This window comes from Pollicipes pollicipes, unplaced genomic scaffold (genome assembly GCF_011947565.3).
Source record: "Pollicipes pollicipes isolate AB1234 unplaced genomic scaffold, Ppol_2.1 Scaffold_4295;HRSCAF=5057_pilon_pilon_pilon, whole genome shotgun sequence".
NCBI lineage: Eukaryota > Metazoa > Arthropoda > Thecostraca > Pollicipedomorpha > Pollicipedidae > Pollicipes > Pollicipes pollicipes.
In genome coordinates this window covers 28,755,774-28,778,914 of record NW_023596461.1, presented here as the reverse complement: position 1 = coordinate 28,778,914, position 23,141 = coordinate 28,755,774, and the positions used below count along the sequence as shown (strand labels likewise).

Sequence of the window (23,141 nt, the reverse complement as noted above, 5' to 3'; positions counted from 1 at the left end):
GCGCTCTGAGGTTATGGGTCTGAAAGTGAATTCAACCATGTAATAGTCGCACGTTAACACTCTGCCGGAAGTAGGCGAGAGCACCGGCTGACCAAGGCCGGGTCACTGTTCTGTCTAGCTCGGAGATTCACGTCGGGGCAGTGCGTACCACTCCAACGCCAGAGGACACTTCGGTCCTTCGGAACTGAACCCTCGATCACGGCCACATGTTTTATTCAGCGCCGCCTTCCACACAGTACATCGGGTTGCGTCTGGTGTGTTCTGCGCCTGCGCAGATGAGAGCGGCACACATTGGGTGGAACGACAAACACGCCTCGTCAATATCACATGGCTGGAAGGCGGCGGGCTCGAAGTGGTCCCACGTCGTTGCGGTGGCAGTGTCGACCATCGGTCCCCTGTGCGCCGACAACACGCGACCTCGCCGGACCACGCGACACATCTCAGCCGCCGCCACAGCTGTCGGCTGTCCGGCCGTGGACAACCCGTCGGGACGGTTCTCCGCTCCGCTCCATGGCAGCTACGGCCCGTCCAGTGCCCGGGGAAGCCGGCAGAGCATGGCGGGCGCCTAATTCGGCCGTCCCCATACATTCAACCGTGGGTCGCTTTCAACATGAGTGATGATAGGGGCGCGGCACGTTACACTGGCGACTAGAATGAGCGCCCGCGCGCCCACTGGAACGTAAGGCCAGGAATGTGTTCGGACGGGGTGGCTTGGCCGGTGGCGTCCGCGGCGGCCAAGTCATGGTGGGTCTGCTCTCGGCACCGTGCCCTGCTCCAGACTCCAGACACGGAATGGCCCCATCGGAAACAAGAGAGCGGGGGGCTACAGCTAATTGGACTAGTTGCTGTGCTGTGCTTTCGCTGTTGGAGGTGGCGGTGTACGCAGATGATACGCAGGCCATCTACACAGCCATTGATCCTAAGTAACTACGCAGCAGTCGCACACGAAGCGCTCCAATCGCATTACAGATGCCTCTGTAGTATGCTTTTCACGCGTCGCAGCACCGACTCTCGAAAGGCAGAGCCGAACTGACGGACAGCCTCGCCCGCGGCTTCCACATGGGAATGCTCCCTAAAGCACCGCTGGTGTAGGCACAGAAAAATGCGACACGCCAATAAAGCCAATGGTAATCCCTCCGCGCTCCGACAGTTTAACTTCAGGTCCTGGTTTTAGAACAACATAAGTTCTGGCCTCGTTGTCTCAACACAGTAACCAGGGTGCTCCGATTTCCTTTTTAACAGCGCAAGTCACGGGCGGAGGTTTGGGACGCGCTAGTCGCATGTGGAAACCTTCCCTGGCAGCGTAACGGCTGACAGCCTGACAGCCACTGCCTTTCGGGCCAGCGGCCAGCAACCCGTGTATATGGCCTACAAAATTTTGTTCAGAACACAAACACAAATCTGTGCACACAAATATCTCCATAACTTTGCTTTACGCACACCCCAAAGCTCACCAAAAAAGGAAAACGAACGACAGCTAAAGACAGTCGGCATCCAAGAAAAACGCCAGCACCAGTAAAAATAAAAATAAACCAAACAAAACAAAGCCCGGCAAAAGTGACTTACCAAGGTAACGCCGAGACCCTCAATGAACACATCACGCGCTCAGCACTGCCAACAATGGCGTACCGACTGGGTTTAGCGCCATGACAGTACCCAACATCATGTCTTTAAAAAACGAACAGACGTGCCACCATATAAGCAAGATGGCTGCACCTTTCAAAGCTAAATAACACACGAGTAGTAAACGATAAGGGACCATACAAGAACAAAATACGACAAAACCCCGAGACTAAGTGTGGTCTAATCTGGCCTTCGCCCAGGAATCGGTCGGCTGCTTCTACCACAGAGCGCTAGGGTAGGTCGGCTAGTCCGTTGGCTTCGTACAATCCCTGCATGGTGTTGTAGACGTCCTGCATGGTGTCGACGCACTCCAGCAACGTGGCCTTGCCCTGTTCGCGCTCGGCCGGATCCTCACCGACCGCCTGCAGCAACGGCCGTCGTCGTCAGGGCCAGAGCCTCAGGGACCGGGCGGGGCACATGGCGCACCGCTGCCCACGGGCCGCCGCCGGCGGCGGCCCGCTGTCTGCTCGCGCGCGGCAGCAGACAGCGAACGCCACAACAGCGGTCAGTGCAGCTGGTAACGCGCCCATGTGTTGGAACGCGTCACACAGGCAGCCCCGCGTCGGCACAGCACGTGACGTCTCATGACATACTCGGTCAGGTATTGGTATTGGCACATTGGTGTACAAGTATATGCAGTCGACGCGCCCCTTAAAACTCAATAACTCACCTTCTAATGGTCAGGTATAACGTTTACGTGTCTCATCAAGCCGAAAGCATCCTAAAAGTCAGGTAGCTGCTTTACCCCCCCCCCCCCCCCGAGCTTAAGTTTTACGCCTCTTCTCGTTTCCGCAGTTTGATACGAAATGTTCGATACCGTGTGATTTCTGATGATGGTCCGTGAGCCCTGATGTGGGAGAGCATCTGTAAAGCATTTGGCGCATCCCGGCACACGCGGCTGGGTGAGAGTTCCCCGACCAAACGACTGGCGGGCAACCGCGGCTCACCTTGGCGACAATGTCCCCGCGCGTGCCGAGCGTGTACATGGCGAGCAGGGCGCCCTTCTGGACCAGCCAGGGATGGTGCACGGCCAGCGTGCGTTTGTACGAGTCCTGGCACACGGACGCCATCTTCTGCTCGTCAGCGCGGTCGTGCAGCTCCCGCAGAAAGTCGGCGATGAACGCTGCGGCCCCGGAGAGCGTGCCGTAAGCGGGGCGGGCCCGACTCGGGCTATGGCCCCGCGACTATCACGTGGTCGTTGCGGGTGATCGGCGTCAGGTTGCGTTTGATTCACTCGATAGTTATGGCAACCACAGTTAGATCAGTTCAGGTTTACAGTTTTGTCCGCCATTTTTTCAGCTGGTTGGCCCTGAGTTTTGGCAGACGTAGAGACAAACTTTGGCGTGACGTCATGCAGCAGAATCAACAAAGTGTTCATGTCTGACGAATGGCTGATACAAAATGAGAACTTCAGAACAGTCTAGTACAACACATTAAGACGGTGAAGCACGGTCGGTACCACGAGCTTACAGAGCTGTGCCCATCAGCTGACTCACCGAGGGCCCGATGCAGTCGGAGTAATGTGCGACAACCGTTGCCAGCCTTGTCCGACTCGAGTATTCCGTTGTTCTTCTCATAATCCATCATGGCCTGGACGGTGACGTAGCTCTCAGCGGCGCCACTCTTTCGTAAACACTCCAGCTGAACGAGCTTCTGCTGCACGTCTGAGCCGACAAAGCCGAACACGGCACCGAGCTGGCCGAAAAACCTGTGGCGGTAGCTATAGATAACATCCGACGGTCTAAAAACAAAACGCAAAATTGGAAAGCCAACGCAAAAAAAAAACAGCAGTTGTGGTCGTGAAAACAGTGGCACTCATGTCAAGGATTCAGTGACAGAGCACTCCTTTTATTGTCATTGAGCTAGAGTTTTGCAAGTGTTCTCAGGACAGGGTGGAAGAATGGGCCCTGGGGCAAGAGCCACCCATTTCCATAAAGCTAACACAAAGCTTAGTGCTATGCTGAATGAAAGGAAGCAATGAAAGTCCTTGTTTGCCCCTGTCATTCCCCAAAGCTTAGCTACCACAGCATGATTTTAAAAAGGTGCACCCATTTTGGCAACATTAAAAGCAGCTTAAAAGATTGCACAATGCATTAGTACATCAAGCACATCGATGAAATTCACACAGCACAAAGTTCACACATGCTTTACAATCTGCCATAAATTACTCAAGCAATTGGCCAGTCTTATCACTTTGTTTTGAGTTTTTGCACATGCTTTACACTAACTCACACACCACTCAAAATTTTGCCACCCAGCACCAGACACAAATGTCTCAGCTGATATTCAACCACACAGGATTGTGTCAGCATGCTATCAATCAGCTTGAATGATCTTCTCACACAATCTGTTATATCTAATTGATTAGTTGCTATTTAGCATGAATCATCTTTCATTTATTTGTCTATTAACATGGCCTTAAATATGTGATAAGTGCAGCTGGCTGCCACAAAATAATTGACACTTGGATAACAAACTGCACCCAATTAGAAACCAGCTACTGTTCATTGCTGCAAAATGACCTCATCACTTTCTTATTACAGTGCATTGCTTACCATGTGCCTTCCAAGCATGCTTTTATGTTTCACTACAGAAATTAATTGTATTTATTCTTAAGTTTCACTGCATTTGGGATCAGAGCATACATTAGGCTAGCCCCTTGTATGGACACTGACTCTACTTCCCAAGTGATCCAAACTGTGAGATAGCTTTGAGCCAGTTGTCAGTCAAACGGCCAACCCACCAAAATGATGCAGGCACGGGTATCACGGGCACAGACCGAAGGCTCCCTTTTGGATGCAATTCCACTTAAAGACCCACAATATGAGCATTAAAATGTGTCTCACATAATGAGGGGTAATACTGGTGCATTTGCAGATCAGCAGATACCATGATGTTAGGGTACATGATCATATAGAACACAGCCTTCTATAGATGGTCATGGTAAAATATTCCATGCCACAAATGAGATATGACAAACAACCCCGGTAATGCCTGGCAAAATGAAAAACATGTGCAAAGGATCATGGCAAGTTAAGATTGTTACAGAATCACATGGCCATTCATGTAAATTGAAATGCAAAAGTTCACACAAAAAATATAGGATATATAGGATACAGGTAAATGATCACCAGTAATAAAGATTGTATTGGAAGAATTGCATAGTCAGACCCTTTATACTGAAACCATAAGATCATGGAAGATGGACTAAGTCTGTGATAAAGGTTGTACAAGTCTGATGAAAGATGCTATCTCAACACACATGGTGCAGGTTTAGATGGACAGCGGTAAGGTGCATAATTGCACCAAGCAGAGCCAAGACTGCTGCGAATCTCTAGAAAATACAGCAACATAACTGGATAGTGCTCAATATTTAGTTGTGAAGGCTTCATGCCTCCCCTTTCCACCATTTATTCAGCTTGTGCTGTACCCTGTAGCCCAAATCTGAAAGTCAACTACAACACTGATTTTCTTGAACCTTATATGAAATATAATGGTTATGGGTTATGGAGGGCTGCTAGGTTATTTTGTCAGTGAATTGCCAATTGCGGGTGAACTGAGGCATACCAACAACCTTCACATAGCCAGAATTTTGTCCAGGAGAAAGCTGAATATAGCCAATGGGACCCTTTCAGCCAAAGGTGCCTCACATTGTCACCACAAAAGCTCTTTTTTAATTCAGAAGAAATCTATGGGCTAAGGGTTTCCTCTTTCATCAAGGCTCCTGTTTATATTTTGAAAGCTTTTGGGGACACCCTGCAAAAAAGCATCCAGCTCAACAAATACTGACATGATGTCAGCACAATGAGGTTAGAGCCTCTGTGCACCAAACCAGGGCAATGCCAAACTGAACTTAATTTTCCAGCTATTATGGAGTGCCCCAATGTTTTCAAGTTTTGGGGCACTCCTGCTTGACATAGCCTAGCAACATCATAGTTCTTTGAAACATTGGCTCTAAATGTGCTGACATTGGTGGTGAATGCACCAATCTCTGGGCTTATGCATTTACATCATGCATTCACTGAAATTGTTGCTGGGGTGTTGCTGCTACATGGCCATGTACCCCATTAATTATATTGCCTGCAGTCTGGCCTCAGGTGTGTTAAACTACCAGAAAGTACTAGTATCATGCTGTCATAACTCATCAGCAGTAACATATACACTTTGGAGACCCACTGACACTGAATGATAACAACTGACCATAATACCAGCTGACACCAGCCTCCTGGATTGCAGCATTGTATGGCATATACTACCACATGGACCAGTTTCCACCATTCAGGGTGTGGTTAGAAGGAGCTAATTTAGAACAGGAACTTTGTACATGTGGTTCCTATAGGTGCACCTGTACATTATCAATGTCTCTTCTTTGTAAAAGGCTCCTTACTATATTCATACTGAGCAGGATTCATGCAGCACCAGACAACAACAGAATCACACTGGGAATGCACCAGGCAAACATTTACATTCCCACCAGGGTCACACATAAGAGCATGGCAATTTATAGCATGAACAATATCCAAATCATGTCACCAACATAAGAATAACTAAGCAGCTCATTAAATGGATCAAACATTGAAAAACCATAGGCATTTTTGATGGTTGGTGCTCACTTGTGCAGTTCATGATAGCCAGCTATATAACCCTCCAGAGTCAGGGAACCCACGTTGTCTTCTCTGCATTTCTTGAAGTTGGCGAGCACCTTGGCAATATCGAACTTGGTGTCTTCAACGTCCTTTTCGCCGCTCATGATGAGCTTTTAGACAACAAGTTTATCGATGAAATCCCAAAGAATGAGTGCCACGTTCTCAAAAATCCTTATCTTAATCAGCGCCGGGAAACCACCTCAGCAAGCACGGGCCTCAAAAACAGGGCGGACCGGAGTGCTGCGCCGATATTGCTGCATCAACGTCGTTATCGGTAGTCTTGGGCCGTTCGATTAGTCGTCAGCACGTTTGTTACCACCAATCACGGTCCAATATTTTCCCACCGTTATGTCACGTGACTACAACGTAAGGTCACCTGTGACGTCACGCGCCGGCTGACCATGCCAGAATTTTTTTGCCCCGTTCGATCTGTCGGCAGCATGATTGTCAGCTGAAATGCGGGACGTCATGCGTGCTGACGGAGCGCCCGATACATAGATATAGCTGCGTTTCGATACGTGAGCTGACGGGAGTTTTTTTATACTTTGCTTCCTTTCTTCCCTTCCTTTTACTTCAGACCACACACCAATTCTGGCTTACCGCCAGCCATGACCCAATAGCTACAAAGTGGTGTTTGGAAGTGTGGGTTCTGTTCCAGTATTGCCATCATCAATCCCATTCATATATTGATAGCTTTGGTCGATTTTTATTTATTTATTTACATTTCTTCTCCCTCACCTTAAATGTTCGCTTAGGCCGCGTTCGATCTGTCTTCAGCACATTTGCCAGTACCAATCACGCCCCAATATTTGCCCTTCGTCACGTCACAGGACCACAACGTCACGCAGTCTGTAACATCACGCGAATGCTGACGATGATATCAGGATATTTTGTCAGCCTGTCAGTATGGAGAGAAAGCGCTACCAGATTAAGATAATCACTCTCTCTGAAGCGGGAGTTTCATTTGGGCCCCGTTCGATTCGTCGTCAGCACGATTGTCATCTGGAATGCGGGACGTTATGCGTGCTGACGGTGCGTTCGATGTGTGGGCTGGCGGGAAAGTTTCTAACGCAAGAGCTACCACACCAAATTCCTGCTTCAGGGTGCTTTCTTAATCTGGTAGCGCCTTCTCTCTACGCTGACGGGCTGAAAAAAAATCCTGACATGATCGTCAACCGGCACGTGACGTAACTGGCCACGTTATTTGTGGTCACGGGACGTGACATGGGAAAAATACTGCGCCATGATTGCTGACAAACGTGCTGACGACAGATCAAACGCGGCCTAGGTAGCGAGTACGCTCGGTGTGGTGGGGCTGCTTATCTCTAATTTGGGGGGGGGGGGGGGAATGCGACGTGAGATGGACAAGGTACCTTCCAAACAAGACAAGGTAGATTACACACAAGAGTAGCCATGAAAAGGAGAGTGACAGGGGTTGGTGTCGTGTGTGGTTGCGTTACGTAGTAAAAATTGATTGAGTTAAAGGCTGCGTTCAATCTGTCGTCAGCTCGTTGTATTCGCCCTACGTCACGTCACGTGACCACACTGTCAGTGGCCTGTTACGTCACGCATCGGCTGATGATGATGCCAGGACTCATTGTCAGCACGTCAGCATGGAGGGAAAATGTTTCTACATAACAAAATCCCTCTGACTGAAGCGGGAGTTTATTTGGTGACTTTTGTGTCGGCGAGTACGTTTGGTAGGGCGGGGACACTTGCCTCTAATTTTGTGGGAAATGTGGCGCGAGATAGACAGGGACGAAATTGAAATGCCAAGAGTAGCCGTGAAAAGGGGAGTGACAGTGATTGATGTGGTGTGAGGTTGCGTTGCCCAGTAAATTTACAGTGTTATAGATAATAACTCTTAAAGCGAGAGGGAAGAAACTTAAATGAATTGAAAATGGGAGGAAGTATTTGACACACGAGTGGGCGATCAGATGTTAGTAATACCAGAGCAGAAGCCGCACTTCCCAACACCAGTTTGTACGCAGTATGTCGGCGGTAAGCCAGAGTTAAGGTGTGGTCTGAAGTAAAAGGTAAAGTAAGAAGAAAAAGTAAAGTTAAAAAATCTTCTGTCAACCCATGCATCCAACGCACCGTCAGCACGCGTGGCGTCGCGCATTCCAGGTGACAAACGTGCTGACGACAGATCGAACGGGGCCCCAGCGTTAGTGTGTGAACTGGAGTAAAAGAAAAAAATAAGAAGGGAGGGTAAAGATTAAAAACTTTCTTGTCACCCCCACACATCGAACGTTTCCCGACCACGTGTGACCTCGCACATTCCAGCTGACGATCGCGCTCACGACAGATCGAACGGGACCATGGTAGTGCTTGTGTCGCTGACAACGCATGAAACGGGGGCATAAGCAAACACACAAATGAGAGAGAAGAAATTAAAATGAACTAGAAATGGGAAGAAGTACTCAGCATACGGATGGGATAGCTGATGGTAGTACCAAAACAGAAATTACGTTTCCAAACACCACTTTGTACGTAGTGTGTCAATATCGGCGGTAATCCAGAGCTGGTGTGCAGACTAAAATGAAAGGCAAATAAAGAATGAAAGCAGTAATACAAACTTTCCTGTCAGCCCTCACACCGAACGTTCCGTCAGCACGCCTGGCGTCGCGCGCTCCGTGCTAACGACAGATCGAACGGGGTCAGACTTTTTTGTCAGCCCGTCAGCATGGAGAGAAAGCGCTACCAGATAAAAAGTCACTCTGACTTAGCGGGAGTTTGATTTTGTAACTGTTGCGTGGGCGAGATTGTGGTAATGCCGGAGCAGCTGAAGCCACACTTCCAAACACCACTTTGTACGCAGTGTGTCAGAGGTAAGGCAGAGAAGTGTGCGGTCTGAAGTAAAACGTGAAGGAAGAAAGGAAGGCAAAGTTAACAAACTTTCCCGTCAGTCCACACACCAAACGCACCGTCAGCACACACGCCGTCACGCATTCCAACTGACATGATGATGACGACAGATAAAACCGGGCCTTACTATGTGGTCTGAAGTGGAAAGTAAAGGAAGAAGGGAAAGTACAATTAAAAACTTTTCCGTCAGCCTACATATCGAACGCACCGTTATCACGCATGGCGTCACGCATTTCAACTGACAATCGTGCTGACGACAGATCGAACGGGCCCCTATTATTACAATGGTAGGAGAAGAACTGCCCAAGGCCGCGTTCGATCTGCTACCAGCATGTTTGTCAGCACCAGTCACGGCCCAGTATTCGCGCTACTTCACGTCACGTGACGGAAAAGTCATGCGGCATGTTACGCCATGCTCCGGCTCACGACGATGCCGTGATTCTTTGTCAACTCGTCAGCATGAAGAGAACCCAGCCAGCATTCCCAAATGGGGCCCAAATGGTTTAAACGTGGGGCAACTGGGTTAATGTGGACACGGGCTGCAGGTGGCCTTTTAACTGGGCTGCAGCTGTGTCCCACATGGGGCGCCCACATCATTTCATATTTTCGCATGCACCAGAACTGTTCGTGCCTTGTACTGTCACGTCGGAATTTATCACGTCAGGAAGAAATAACTTATCGGGAGGGAATACTTGCATTGGTGATAACCATGGGCGTAGGAACAGGGGCGGGGGGGGGGGTTCAGCGCGCCATGGCCCCCCACTTTTCAAGGTGGGGGGGGGGGGGCAGCAGTGTTAACTGCCCCCTCCCCACTTTTCAGATTAAGGTTGTGTTAAGCTCGCTTTTGCACCGCATTTAACTATACATGCCTTGACTGATACATGACTTTTACACAATGTCACCAGCGTGCTGAAAAACGATGGAGAGGAGTTACTCTCAATTCCCGACCACTCGACTGGAAGCGTACATCTGCACCAGGGCCAGATCTCGGGGCTCGACATCTTGCGGCGAAAAGGTCAAGCTCGAATGCATAGCGACAGCGATGGCGCCATCATAGAGGCCAAGCCTGCGTTGGAGCAAGTCCACCTCCGCTACGACTATTCCGCCAAGGTCGCGGCCAGCTGAGCCGATGCGGGACCTGACCGGACCGGAAGCGTGACCTGACCTGACCTGACCTGAGTTGAGCTGAGCTGCGGGCGGTTGATGCATGTTTACGGTTCTGACCGCCACTGGAGAACTCGCAGGAGTGAACCTTTATATACATGCCAATTTACCTAGTTCACCAGCCATGTTCCTCAAGAGGCTTCATCTTTTTTGTTTGCTTATTGGCCATCGTTCAGTGTCACGGCCACAGGCCGACACCAGGCGGCCTGCTGAGACTGCATCGCCGGGCGTTCAGGCTGTTGTTGCTAGTTGCGTCGCGTACGTTCAAAACCATATTGCATAGTTTTTTTATCAGCAATCAATTCTGACTGAATCTTGAGCATTTTGAGACGAGCATGGATTAGCCATGTCAATACAGGTTGAGGACCCTTTCATCTCCAATCTACGTTCAAAGATTTCTCAATATCTCTGAGGAAAACGGAAAAACACGGCACTGGAGCCTGTGTGACAATTATTGGACCACCTTTGGCGATCAGGGATGTTGTTGCGTCAATTAGGGTCCCTGTGCTGATCCGGGGCCAACTGCGCGGGTGAGAAGGCCTCCCGTGTCAGGGAGGGGAACATTGTAATATGATATATCGTTCCAATGGCCTCCGGATCGACCGGGAGATCCCGCCCCATGTCGCTAGAATGACAGCCAGAAGACGCTTCGCGATGGGACGGGGTGGCCTTTCAGCTCTTGGCCGGAACCGGTAATGGGTCTTTGGTGCTCTACTCAAGGGGCTCCTTGGCCGGAAGGAAATAAGGGGCATCATTATTGCTAAGTGGGGTAGAGGTCTCATTTTTGTTGAATAGAGTAGGTGGAAATGAGTTCTAAAAAAAAAAACGAAAAAGGCTGTCCCATGTTTGCCTGAGAACGTTTATTATTCGAAATGGATTAGTGAAAAAGTGCATCAAAAGGTTTGAGCATGCCCCCCCCCCCCGCAACCTCGAGAGTAAGGACAGCGATGGTCTGGGTTGCAGCCTCCGTAAAACCGAACGGCGGCGGCCACTGCAAGTGCCACGATACGGCGGGCGCCGTGTTAATCTGTCTTCCTGAGACAAATTAATAGCTACAGAAACACGAAAAATAGAGTCTACATTTACTCCTCCAGTTCCACCACCAGATTCCAGCACCACTTCGCGGTGCTTTAACGGCCAATCCGTCCTTATCATCAGTCTAAAAATCGCACACGTGAAACAGGCGCCCAGGCTGCCTTGTAGATATAAGGTTTGGTGTCCTGAAGCGCTCAAAGGTACTTTTTTCAGAAGCATCATCATTTTCGGCCATCCGTTGGCCACGGCTCAGTATCAGCTGTTGAGTCGATGCTGCGCGGCATACGGAGACTGCAACGCCTGGCGTCGAAGTTTTTTAACAAGATTTGCGAGTACGCACGCTCAAAATCACGTCACATAACTTTTATTACTAACCGATTAAAGTGTTTAAAGGTAATTATTTCGGAACCGTTATCATTTTCGTCCACCGGTGGACCATGACGAAAAGTTAACCACTGAACTAGCGCTCCCCGGACTGTGGAGACTGCAGCGCCTGGTGTCGAGGTTTTTGTTGTGGAGATTTACGTGCGCACATATTAAAAACCACGCTATATAAATTGTATCACTACTTGATTCTGACCAAATACTAAACATTTCCAGGCAGACATGGCTTGGTGATGTCAATACATTGTTGACCACTCGATCTACAATCAAAATTTTCATCCTCAAATTTCGACCAAACGTATGGCTCTACAATTTACCTTCGCGGTGTCCTCAACGTCTGCAGAACGCAGATAAATACTATGAAAAAGCGTTTTAATTCTATCGGTTTAGAAAGATTCTACTAAGCCATTGGAAACGCGATAGCGGTGATTTATTCCATAAGGTCGTTAAACACCTGATTTCTGCAGTTTATTGACCTTTACACGCGCTCGGGTGGGGGTCAAATTGGTTCGCCCCCCAAAGGTTTTTACAGAATGGTTTCCAAACGGTGCGGCGCAGCTGCGCGCTGTTTTGCATAGCTTAAGGCAATTGAATAGCGGATCGTTTGGCATCAAAAATTAGATGTACTTCGTAAGGTCGCTGGCCTATGGCAGGTCAAAGTCAGACCATGGTTTCAGCGAAGTCAACTTCTAGGGAATCGTTCAATCTGATGCAACAATGGAATGTTTGACGAAGCCATCATCTCTGAGATGCTTTCTTAGGCAACGTAAATATTTAATGGGCAAATAAGTTGGCCTAGGGTCAGGTATAAAGGTCAGACCAAGGTAAAAAACAAACTGTTTTATTACTGTAGGGCTTGCTGCATGGGATAGTTTCTGGTGCTTGTTTCGAATTTACTGACAGCAGGAAGCGTTTATAGGTTATATAAACGGTATAACCGTATAACAGCAGGAACCGCATTATACATTTTCCATAGACTTGTTAGAGGTCAGAGTAGACCATCGACCTAAAACGCCCTGGGTCGACATTGTCTTTTGGAAACACTGCCTGCCGTAATCTTTCTCGCTTATTCAAACGCGGAACTCAGAGCAGTCTTGTATGATTTTGGTCAACATGCCCTTCGATAGATTAAACAAGGTTACTGACCTTAACTGAACATGAGACCTTTTGCTTAGAAAGAATTATTTATGTTCTGGGGCACTTTGGAGACCAACCTGGAATTTGACTTTGTTTGCCCTTATTTGACCCGAAATTCATGACTTAGGCACCTTAAACTTTGACCTAAGTGAGTTCACGTACAGTTCAACACACCCTGTGAATTTGGTGTCTCTAGCTCTCTTAGTTACCGAGACCTCAGGGGGGGGGGTCAAATTGCCCCCCACCCGAGCGAAAGTCATCTAGCAGGCCAACCGGGCGCGTGTTAAAAATGCAAACAGAATTGATTTCACGGTAGCATGCGGTTGCTGTTCTGGTGACAACGCAAAGATAACAATGAAACGAAGAAAACCGTTTGTTGTTTGGGCTCCATGTTGGATCCAGATGGGCTGCCTATATGTTACATACGCCATAAAGCTGCATATGCACAATTATGTGTATATGAATTGTATTTATTGTTTTGAGTCTTAACCATATTGTGTACAATTAAATTAGATGTGCCACCTCCATGCTCACGTCCATGTAGGTTGTGGGTGGGCGGGTATTTGGGCTCCATCTGGGACCCAAATGGGCAGTCCATACGCTACCATATTTGGTACAGGTGCATTATATCTGCTACCTTGTGCTCACGCATTGGATTTGTCCCTATCGTGTACCACCGAGTACATAACAAAGGAGGGTAGCGCGAGTTGGGGTTCATTTGTCATGCATGTGGACGAGTCGGGTTCATGTCAACATGGGCTGCAGGTGGGTTGGTCTGCGGGCTTCATGTCGGACCCAGATGGGCTGCCCATATGGCGACATCTTTTACACCAGTACATTGGTTTTCGGACTTCGCTTTCCATGGCTGGCTATTTCCTGATCGCGTGCAAGCTAATTTGCAACAAGGGCGAGTGACATAGATTCAGATTCAAACGGGCCGCAGGTGGGCAAACTGGCAAAATGTCAGCATGGGATGCCAGCGGGCTGGTGCCTGGGCCCCATCTGGGACCCAAATTGGCTGCCCATATGCCATCATATTGACTATGTGCGCAATAATGTTCGTACCTTGTTCCTGGTTCGGATTTACCATGCCACGTACCACTAAGAGGGACTGCTGGCATGGATCTCATCCGCATGGACTGCGTGTGGGCGAACCTAGCTCAGGTTAACATTGACCAATTCACTGTCATATCACCTGAAGCAGTTGGCGTGTTCCGTGTCGAAAGTGTGCGCGCTAAGAGCATGGAGTGAGCCCTCTCTTTACGTTTCACTGGTTGATGGATCATTGCCCGCGTTTGGAGCTCCCTCGATGATTACGGGTGTCCTGCTGACCGGTCGCCCGCTGGGATCTCGGCAGTGGCGAGTCGGGTTTTGCATGACCGGCCCGCTGACCGGCACCTCCTCACCCCCTCCGTGGGCGAGGAGGTGCCAGTCAGAGGGCCGGCTGGCCAGGTGGGCCGGCAGAACCGAGCACACCGCTGACCCACTGTCTTCGATAACCTTGGTCGGAGTTTCTGGCGGTTGCACGCAACTGATCAGATCAGCTTCTTTGAGCTGCTTGGTGCTCAACGAACACAGGCCCAGAGGGTCATGCTTGGACTTTCGACAACTTTAATGTCAGAAGTCCGACATGGGTGACTCGACGCAATTGTGTCACTATTTGGAAGCCAATATTCCAGTTATCAACCGTCTGTAAGGACTTTCAGCATGTGCAAAGTTGCTGTCCGTCCACGGCATTGGTGGTTGAATGGTGCGGTTGGCTAGTTGGCTAGTGCGGTGCGGTTGGCTAAGGATGGAATTGAAATACCAAGAGTAGCCATGAAATGGTGAGTGACGGTGGTTGTTGTGGTGTGTAGTTGCGTGGCCTAGTGAATTAATAGTGTTATAAATAAACACTAAAAATGAGGGATAGGAAATAGAAATGAACTGGAAATGGGAACAAGCACTCAAAATACGGATAGGGTAGGTGACGGAAATACCTGAGTAGAAGCCACACTGCCACACCACTTTGTACGTACTGTGTCGGCGGTGAGACAGCGTTAGTGTGGGGTCAGAACAAAAAGGCAAAGGGAAAAGGGAACGTAAAGCTAAGAAATTCTGCCAGGCATCACATCGAACGCACCGGCAGCACGCATGATGTCACGCATTCCTGCTGACAATCGTGCTGACGGTGGATGAAACGGGCCCAAGGTAAATTACCTCTCCAGTCAACGCGTCCTCGAGCCTAGTTAGTACGGATCCTTGCTAAGAGGGGAACCGTGTTTAGTACCGATTCGTGCTAAAACTGGCGTAGTTTTGCGCGCATGGATACGAAACAACGCAGTCCGGTTACCCAGGCTCAACAGCGGAAAGTAGGCTTTTTTAAAGATGAACGTCGTGAATTTCTTTTCGTTTACTGGGGATAGAAAACCTTCACCATTTTGGCATCCTAATTCTCATTTGATTGCGAATTGCTTCAAGGACGCAGTAGGCCGATTGTTTGGCGGTGGGGAGCGTGGGCAAGTGGTAATGAAACGTGCCCGGAGAAACATTTGCGCCTAATTTACCAAACAGCATTTTCTACGAGATGAGCATGATATTGATATATCCTGGACTACAGGCCTTGGGGTATACCGTCTGGCGGGTACTGCGGCCGATGGAATATGGTTCTCGGGCTGTGGTGGTTTGCGTTAGGCATGGGTTTGGCTCAAATTTCTTAAGTCAGCTAAGAAATGGCTTGCAGAAGTTAAGATCTCATTCAGCTCATGGCTCATTCCTGTTTCATTTGTTTAAAATTTGACTTAGTTCAGATGCAGTGCTTTCATTTAGTCATTTGACTCATAACTGAAGCAGGTTGTAAAAGTAGATAGTTCTCAGCTGAGATTTGAGACATTCCAGGATCAACAGTAGGGTGTTCGCTGCGTAGAAATAACGTCAAACTCATGATGCCGCGAAAAGTGTTGTGATTAATGCTGCATGGTGTTCATTTTAACTTCCTGAAATTGTATGTTAAGTTGCCTAGAATACAATATATATCCTCATCCTGCCAACCAAGCTCAGCCATATGACTCATTAGTTACTGGTGCAACATTGTTAGAAATGATTGGCTCATGATTTAGCTCATGAAATGTGTGACAAATATGATTCAGGTCATGATTCAAATCAGCATTTTTCCTAGTGAACAGTTGCAGCTTATATAACTCGCCAAAGCAGTCGACTCATGAGCTCATTCACAATTCGCCTTACATCCAACACCGGTCTGGTTAGCATGTGCATGTATGTGTGCAAAAATGTTGAATCCGTATGAGTACATGGCTACCTGGTTGTGGTGATCACATCAGGCAAACAGGCATTACTTATGCATGTTGACTGTGTTGAAAAATTTGTGTGCATCTTGGGTGAATGTTTATATATATATATATATATATATATATATATATATATATATCCTCTGGTTCATGGATGGTATTCAGCAAACTTCTGGATGAATAACAGTGATTTTCCTGTTTAGAAATTTCAGTAGGAATTCTGTGCTCATGTTGCAAAAAGTCTTACGAGTAATGCTACATGGTGTTAATTTTGACACTGACATCACATGTGAGTCTGCCTAGGATACACTGTATTTCTTTGTGCTGCCAATTTATTTTCAGCCCTATGACCCACTGATGCCACATGGTTAGAAATCATTAGCTTATGATTATATATATATATATATATATATATATATATATATATATTATATATATGTGTGTGTGTGTGTGTGTGTGTGTGTGTGTGTGTGTGTGTGTGTGCGTGCGTGCGTGCGTGCGTGTGCGTGCGTGCGTGCGTGCGTGCGTGTGCGTGCGTGCGTGCGTGCGTGCGTGCGTGCGTGTGCGTGCGTGTGTGTGTGTATTGATATATGTAGGCAGCAAATAGTGTTCTATAGAAGTGTTGGTAAAGACCTTGGCATAGGCGCATTTAATAAGTTTTTCCTGCACTTGCTCTAGTTTCCTGATTATGGTTGTCTGTCCATCATTGAGACAAATGTAATTCACCGATTTTTGACCTTAATTGGTTGGGCTGATCTTTCGAAATTACATATTCCATTTGCAAAGGTACACATATACAACACACAAGCGACGAATATGTGGTTACATGTTACAGTAAGGTATAACCAGTAAGGCATAGTGATTAGGTATACTCAAGATCAGTTCGATCGTCAAAAGCACAGTGTCTTAATAAGGAGGTTGGCATTTTTAGGAGCATAGCAATTGAGGTGCCAAACAATGCTGAATAGTAAGATATACAATCTACTGATGGTATTGCTCGTCCCTAAATAAGGTGAAGGGGGTCTGAGGGGATGGTTTGCTTGTTCAGTTCGGGTGACAGTGTTTTAATTGCGACGGCCCCCAGAACATAAAGATTCCTTCTCAGAAAACTAGAGCAAATGCAGAAAAACCTTATTAAACGCACCTATGCCATGGTCTTAGAGAACACTTGCATACATTATATACATATATATATATATATATATATATATATATATATATATATATATATATATATATATATATATACTTACACTCATAGTGTTTTCTGCAGCCACAGATTCATCGGTCAACCACAGATTACAAATCATATCCAAGGTTATAGCTCATAAGGTAAATTTATATCAATGATGCATTTTTTTATATAAAAAACACACTAATTCTGAACCTTGGCACTTCTGCTCATGCTCAGCAATTGCATTGTATGATGCAATGAGGTCATAACGGAGGTATCGGTGCCTGTAAATTATCGTCCGTCAATTGGGCCGGGTCCACAATGTTGCAGAAGCTGCAAAAAGAATCCCCTGGCACAATCATATGCCTATGGGTTGGAAGTACAGTGACGATGCCAGCGAAGAAAAGAGCTGCAAGCGTCAGATTGAAGAATGTATTTTACGATGGCAGCGCTTTTTGTTCTTTAGCTTGTATCCAATGCTGTCATCGTTCGTTTCCATATCCCGTCATCTCCGTTCGTCCATTGCGAAATTGGTTTGCGGTCGTACGCTCGGTGGTGCTTGTATTTAGTTGTCCACGGCTCGGCTACGGCTACGACTCTACGGTTCACTCAGGTGTCGAGGGCATGTGGTGTCGCTTGCTTTTTTCCTGTGAGGAGGGGCGGACACTGCGAGTAATCGAATCGAATCCCGAATTCCTGAACTTTTTAGACGTGTTCGGCTTATCCACTCTACTGTCGGCACTCCTATGTATTCAGTTGTGATAAAGTCAACCTACGTTTTATTTTCGCAGGTGCTGGGCGGAACTACTGGGCGACACAGGCGCTAGAAGGATTTGGTGGTCCTCACTGTTCGAGCTGCAAGAAGCAGAGTTCCCGGGAAAGAAGACCAGCCCACAGAGAATTATCTTTCATCAGCCCGGCCAGCAATTCACTGTTATCCATATCATACGTCCCTCATAGCCAGTCCAGCTCCCTCCAGAGACGCCCATCCGTTCCCCGTCGGCCCAACTCCGTCATAGCGCCCATTGGCTTCCCCATCAGCCGAGCTCCCTGCAGGAACATCCATTTGCTTTCTGCGAATCCAGCTTCCGCCACCAACACTCACTTGGCCGTCGCAACCCAGCTTCCCCATACGAAAACCACCCGCTCCCCGTCAGCCGTGTTCCCCCATAAGATACCCTAGGTCGGTCTTCAGCCCACCTCCATCGTACCGCACGCGCCGGATCCTCGCCAGCCCAGCTCCATTGTTCCGAAACCACCTGTTCCCGTGAAGCCGAGGTCCCTCGACCACACCCACCGCCGCGTTGATGACTGGTGCCGGTTGGCCTGTGTGCGTCCCAACGCTGCATGAAACATGCGTTTTCTCGGCCAATTTCCTGTATCTTACATTTGCAGCTGATTCGGGTTATACCAAGAGGCGGATACAAGTATTACAACGTGGGGCTGAGTGGAAAAGCAACAATTTACTTCGCAGCTCTACTTGGTATGAAAATCGAGTGCATTGTGTATCCTCAAGATCCTGCCTTCGTCATTAATTTGAGGTGCCTTGCAGCGGTGCTTTTCTGGTCGTCGGATATGTAAGATGGGAATGCCAAAAAGGACGTCGGCTGAAGTAGTCTATGAAGTTTAAGAAAAAGGGGCAAGTTTGTCCCACTATTGGGTCTTCACAAGGACGCCACCGAAGTTGTCTGATCACTTGTAGAGGCTGTTCCGACCCTCAGTTTTAGATGGAGACCTGGCCCGTCAAAATTAGTATCCATACGGTCTGGTTCGTCGGGAAAGTAGTTAAAACTGAACGTGTAAATGTGATTTTTGCTGCAGCGGTCATCGTTGCCGCTTTTTCTTTCTTTTTACGTTCCGTGACTTAACTCACCGTACAATGAGGCACATTCCACAAACCCAGTTCGCTCAAAAGTACATGAGGGGTACTTTTGGGTTGGGTGAACATCGGCACTGATGTACAGTGCAGGACGTGATTCGACGACAGGCATCATCAGCGCGACATCATGGCTGATCGCGAAATGCGCTCATGTTTACGCTCTGAAGCATATGTTAGAGAGTGCTCCATGTTTCTTCGGGGTTTCGAACTGAAATAGCCATCTTAAAGATCACTATGTGTAGTTAACAGCCCCGTCCATCTTAAGGCCTAAACCCCTCTAGTTTCCTGAACTGCATGCCCGCAAATAGAAGGAGCCATTTTCGGGGAGAGTATTTCAAGATCACCTTGGCATTCGTGACGTCATAATAAAGTCCTTCGAGCCCTGCCACTCCATAAGCCGTGCGATGATTCAGGCCAATAAAGATGCAATGGTAGAGTCGTTCATATGAGGCGTTCGTGAGCACGATTTTCAGATATAGCGACCGCCGATAAACTCTCAGTGTTGTGCAAGGTGCGGATGATGTATCATGAGGTACCAGCAATGACGTATCGAAGAGTATATTCAAGTTGTTAAGTGCGTTTGCGAGGAATATTGTTCACATAGACAAGGCAGTGGTAGTAGGCTTATTCCTCGGAGAAAAACGAGGAGAATAGAGATAAAGATGCATTGATACTTCGGCAGCGTGCCTCTATCGAAACGAACAGCGAAGGGAATGTACTTCGGCTATCTGTCTGTCACGTACTGCACGACGCTTAAAATCTACGTTTGCTGGCAGTCACCCCTCGGCCCGCACTTCTTAGTCACGCAGCCAGTCGCATGTTTCGTAGCCGGCCGGGGCATCGTGGCCCGCGAGACTGGCACTTGCCGTTGAGTGCTACGGCGGGGAGGTCGTGCAAGCCTACTTTGTCAGATGATGATTTGAAATACAGCATCACCCGACTGATGCGCTTGTCGTGAGTGGATGTGAAGGGAACTGAAATAAGGGAGAACGTGAGTTGAAAAGACCAAAATAGACCTCGTCGCCCGGTACACAAATGTTAAGTGTTAAACTCTGGGTCTGTTTAGCGGATCAGGTAAACCGTGATGACGGCGCGCTGCATGACATGCAGAGTGAGAGCTGTGTGCACCAGAAGTGAGGCTTCTATCGCATTGAGAAGCAATGGGGTCCGTCGAGAGTCGTGGTTTGATCAGGTGCGCTTGGCACGAACGTCTCAGACGAGCCACTTAGATAAAGAAAGGTGTAGTAAGATTGGCAGAGTGGGCAACAGAAACGACATGTTTCAAAACCAGAAAAATGTATGCTGTTGGTGTGCTTTCATGGTAAGCGATACATCCGTCTTTGTCTCGCACCTCCAGCTCAATTAAGGGTCAGACAGACGTCATCTCTTTGAGACGTTACGTTTAAAACAGAATTACCAGGGGAGAAGGAAAGAGGTTGCTAAGGATCAGTGTGCGACAGTGGGGAAGGGAGGTCCGAAGATGGCCGTAAATGCGTAGCGCAAGTTGTGGACGGCCCGGGAACACCTAAAAACTATCTGGCCCGGAGAACACACCGTGGCCGACATGGATGAGTGAGCAAGGATGTGGTGCTGGAATGTGGTGCTAGTGCCGTCGTCTGTAGGGCAGCTGTCAGACCGACTGGGGACGGGACGCAAGACGGCGTACCGGTGGTCATACATCAATCAATGCGAAACGGCTGGGCGGCGTATCGGCAACAATTAACCCTGCCACCGGCTAAGGTCGGCAGCGAGGAGTGGGCTAACTTGCGGTGTAGCGCACGGGCTGGGGAGCTGTTGGGAATCCATAGGTTTGACGGATGGAAGGTGTCTGATGGTTGCATTGAAACGCTCACTGTTAACAGAGGGTGGTCACGCAGCAGCTCACAGATGGAAGCAATGTGTGGACGGGTGTGTTTCGGGCAGATGTGAACTGAAGTTAACATGCGTCGAACAAAATAGGTTGAGTTTGCGAAACTTTCAGGTACACAATTTAATCCTCGTCCGGCATCCTAGGTGCCCCGGACCCTCTAATGGGTGCCTGCTCTTGGGTTTGCGGGGGTTCCTGTGTTTGTAATGGGGCCAAGGGTGGATCACTTCGGGCCTCTTGTCGACCAATAGGGCGTGGTGTTGACTATCTTGAGCCTCTTACAGGTCAGATGTTTTCTCCTACGTGCCTTGACCCTCGCCCTGGTGGGAGGGGGCGATCATACAACCCCCTTAAGTTCTCTGAGGATGCCTTTCCGGCATGTTGCGCGATCGCGCCCAAGTTTTCAGCAACCTGTGAGGCATCCATTCGTATGTTTTAACACCAAAATCGTGTTACTAGCTTTCTGGCTTCGGAGCAGTGGCGGTTTTGGGGAAAAACTGCACGGCGATATACGGCCGACGTTTGCGACGGGCTGCAATCAACGATGCCTGGGAACGCGCGCGGCGGACCGACATTGTCACATTGACGTAGCGATATGCCATAATGGTATGCTCAAAACACAAAAATACACAGTTGTGCTCAAAATGGAACAAGAAACACGTCTGTGAAAGTTTTGTGGCGCCGCAAAGAACTTCATTGCATGTATGATGCTGCAAAGCTGAAAAGGTATAATTCTCTGGAAAATACGACTTTGGACCTGCCATAATGGGCTCAATTGTGAAACCAACAACTTAAAAACTAGTACCAGTCGCGAGATGCCATTGAGACCAAGCCATTGGTGTTTTCTGCCAATTATGATTGCAAACGCGAGAGTTCGCATACCTCGCCTATCAATCCGCGTTAGAAAAACAGTGAATCAGGGCGGAGATAACGGGCCATTTTTTTGATTTGATGAAAATCCATACAAGACTCGAGAGCAACGCGAACACGCGCATGGCCCGTCGATGACGTCGGCAACGATCCTCGCGTATTAGGCCCACTTGCCGGGGGCACATTTTCAGCAAAGTCGCCCCAGTACCCGGGGTCGTATTGCTAGCAGCACACATTTCACACACGCCAGTTCAAGACCCTGAACAAACCGGCTGTCCAAAGAAGCGTTAGTGGTGTAAAATCTCCCGTGCCAGGAATGCATGGAAGCAACCGCAGTACGAGTAGCTTTCTATTGCAGAAGGGTAGAATAATGCGCGCTAATAGTGTCACTAGCAGTAATACGCTTTCATGCTAACCAGCGCTGGATGCCACAGTTACAGCGGAGCGGCAGATGATCTTCTGTTAAGGAACCATCCTGGCCGATTGTAATTATTGGTGGTGACCCATGGTAAGGTTTGAGGCTCAGCCCTGGTAGAATTTAGTCCGGCAGCATTTCAAAGCATCTGACTCCCCTCGCCAGATCAGATGGGGTGGGTGATAACCTTCTCGTTTACGACTGCCCTCCCCAACCCTTCGCTGCGCCAGGCGGGGTAGCTGCGCAGGACGCCGCGCCCGGAACGGTCACATTGGTTTCCGCGCGTTGGCCAAACGCTATGAACAGCATGACTGCCCGCATGCACCAGAAATCTTTTTGAGGTTAAAGTTTTGTTTGTTGCCCGGTCAGTTCCTGTCGAATCGAAGCACTAAGACCCAAAATTGGCTCTTTTCTAAATTGGAGACCGATTCGCAACAAATTTTGACGAAAACGCGGTCATCGGTTCTTTAAAGATTTATCAATTTGCTACCTTAAATATTTAATGTGGTGTTTAGCAATCGTGCGAGAAGATTAACACGTCTTATGTGTTCATAATGCAATTGAACACGAAACCTTTGAGAAGATGAACACGTTATGCGTTCATATTCGTACGACTACATCTCGGCATATTTCCATTACATCTCAGCTTGTAGTGCTTCAATTTGATTCTGTGTCTGCTGTTTTTTCTTTGATTACAAATGAGTTGGGAACGAAAATCCCACAGATTAGAAATTAAGCAATGGTATCCTTTCATAGAGAGCACATCAAGGAAAAGTGAAACGCTTAATAACA

The 23,141-nt window shown here is 48.2% G+C and overlaps 1 protein-coding gene across 1 annotated transcript; it reads right to left on the bottom strand.

Moving 5' to 3' along the window:
* Positions 1 to 196: 196 nt before the first annotated feature.
* Positions 197 to 6,565, bottom strand: LOC119097009 (ceramide-1-phosphate transfer protein). The gene is made up of 4 exons (XM_037220017.1): positions 6,237 to 6,565; positions 3,120 to 3,331; positions 2,571 to 2,746; positions 197 to 1,985 (listed from the first exon to the last, which is right to left on the bottom strand). The coding sequence occupies exons 1-4, from the start codon at positions 6,371 to 6,373 to the stop codon at positions 1,854 to 1,856; spliced, it is 657 nt and encodes a 218-aa protein (XP_037075912.1). The 5' UTR covers positions 6,374 to 6,565; the 3' UTR covers positions 197 to 1,853.
* Positions 6,566 to 23,141: the final 16,576 nt, after the last annotated feature.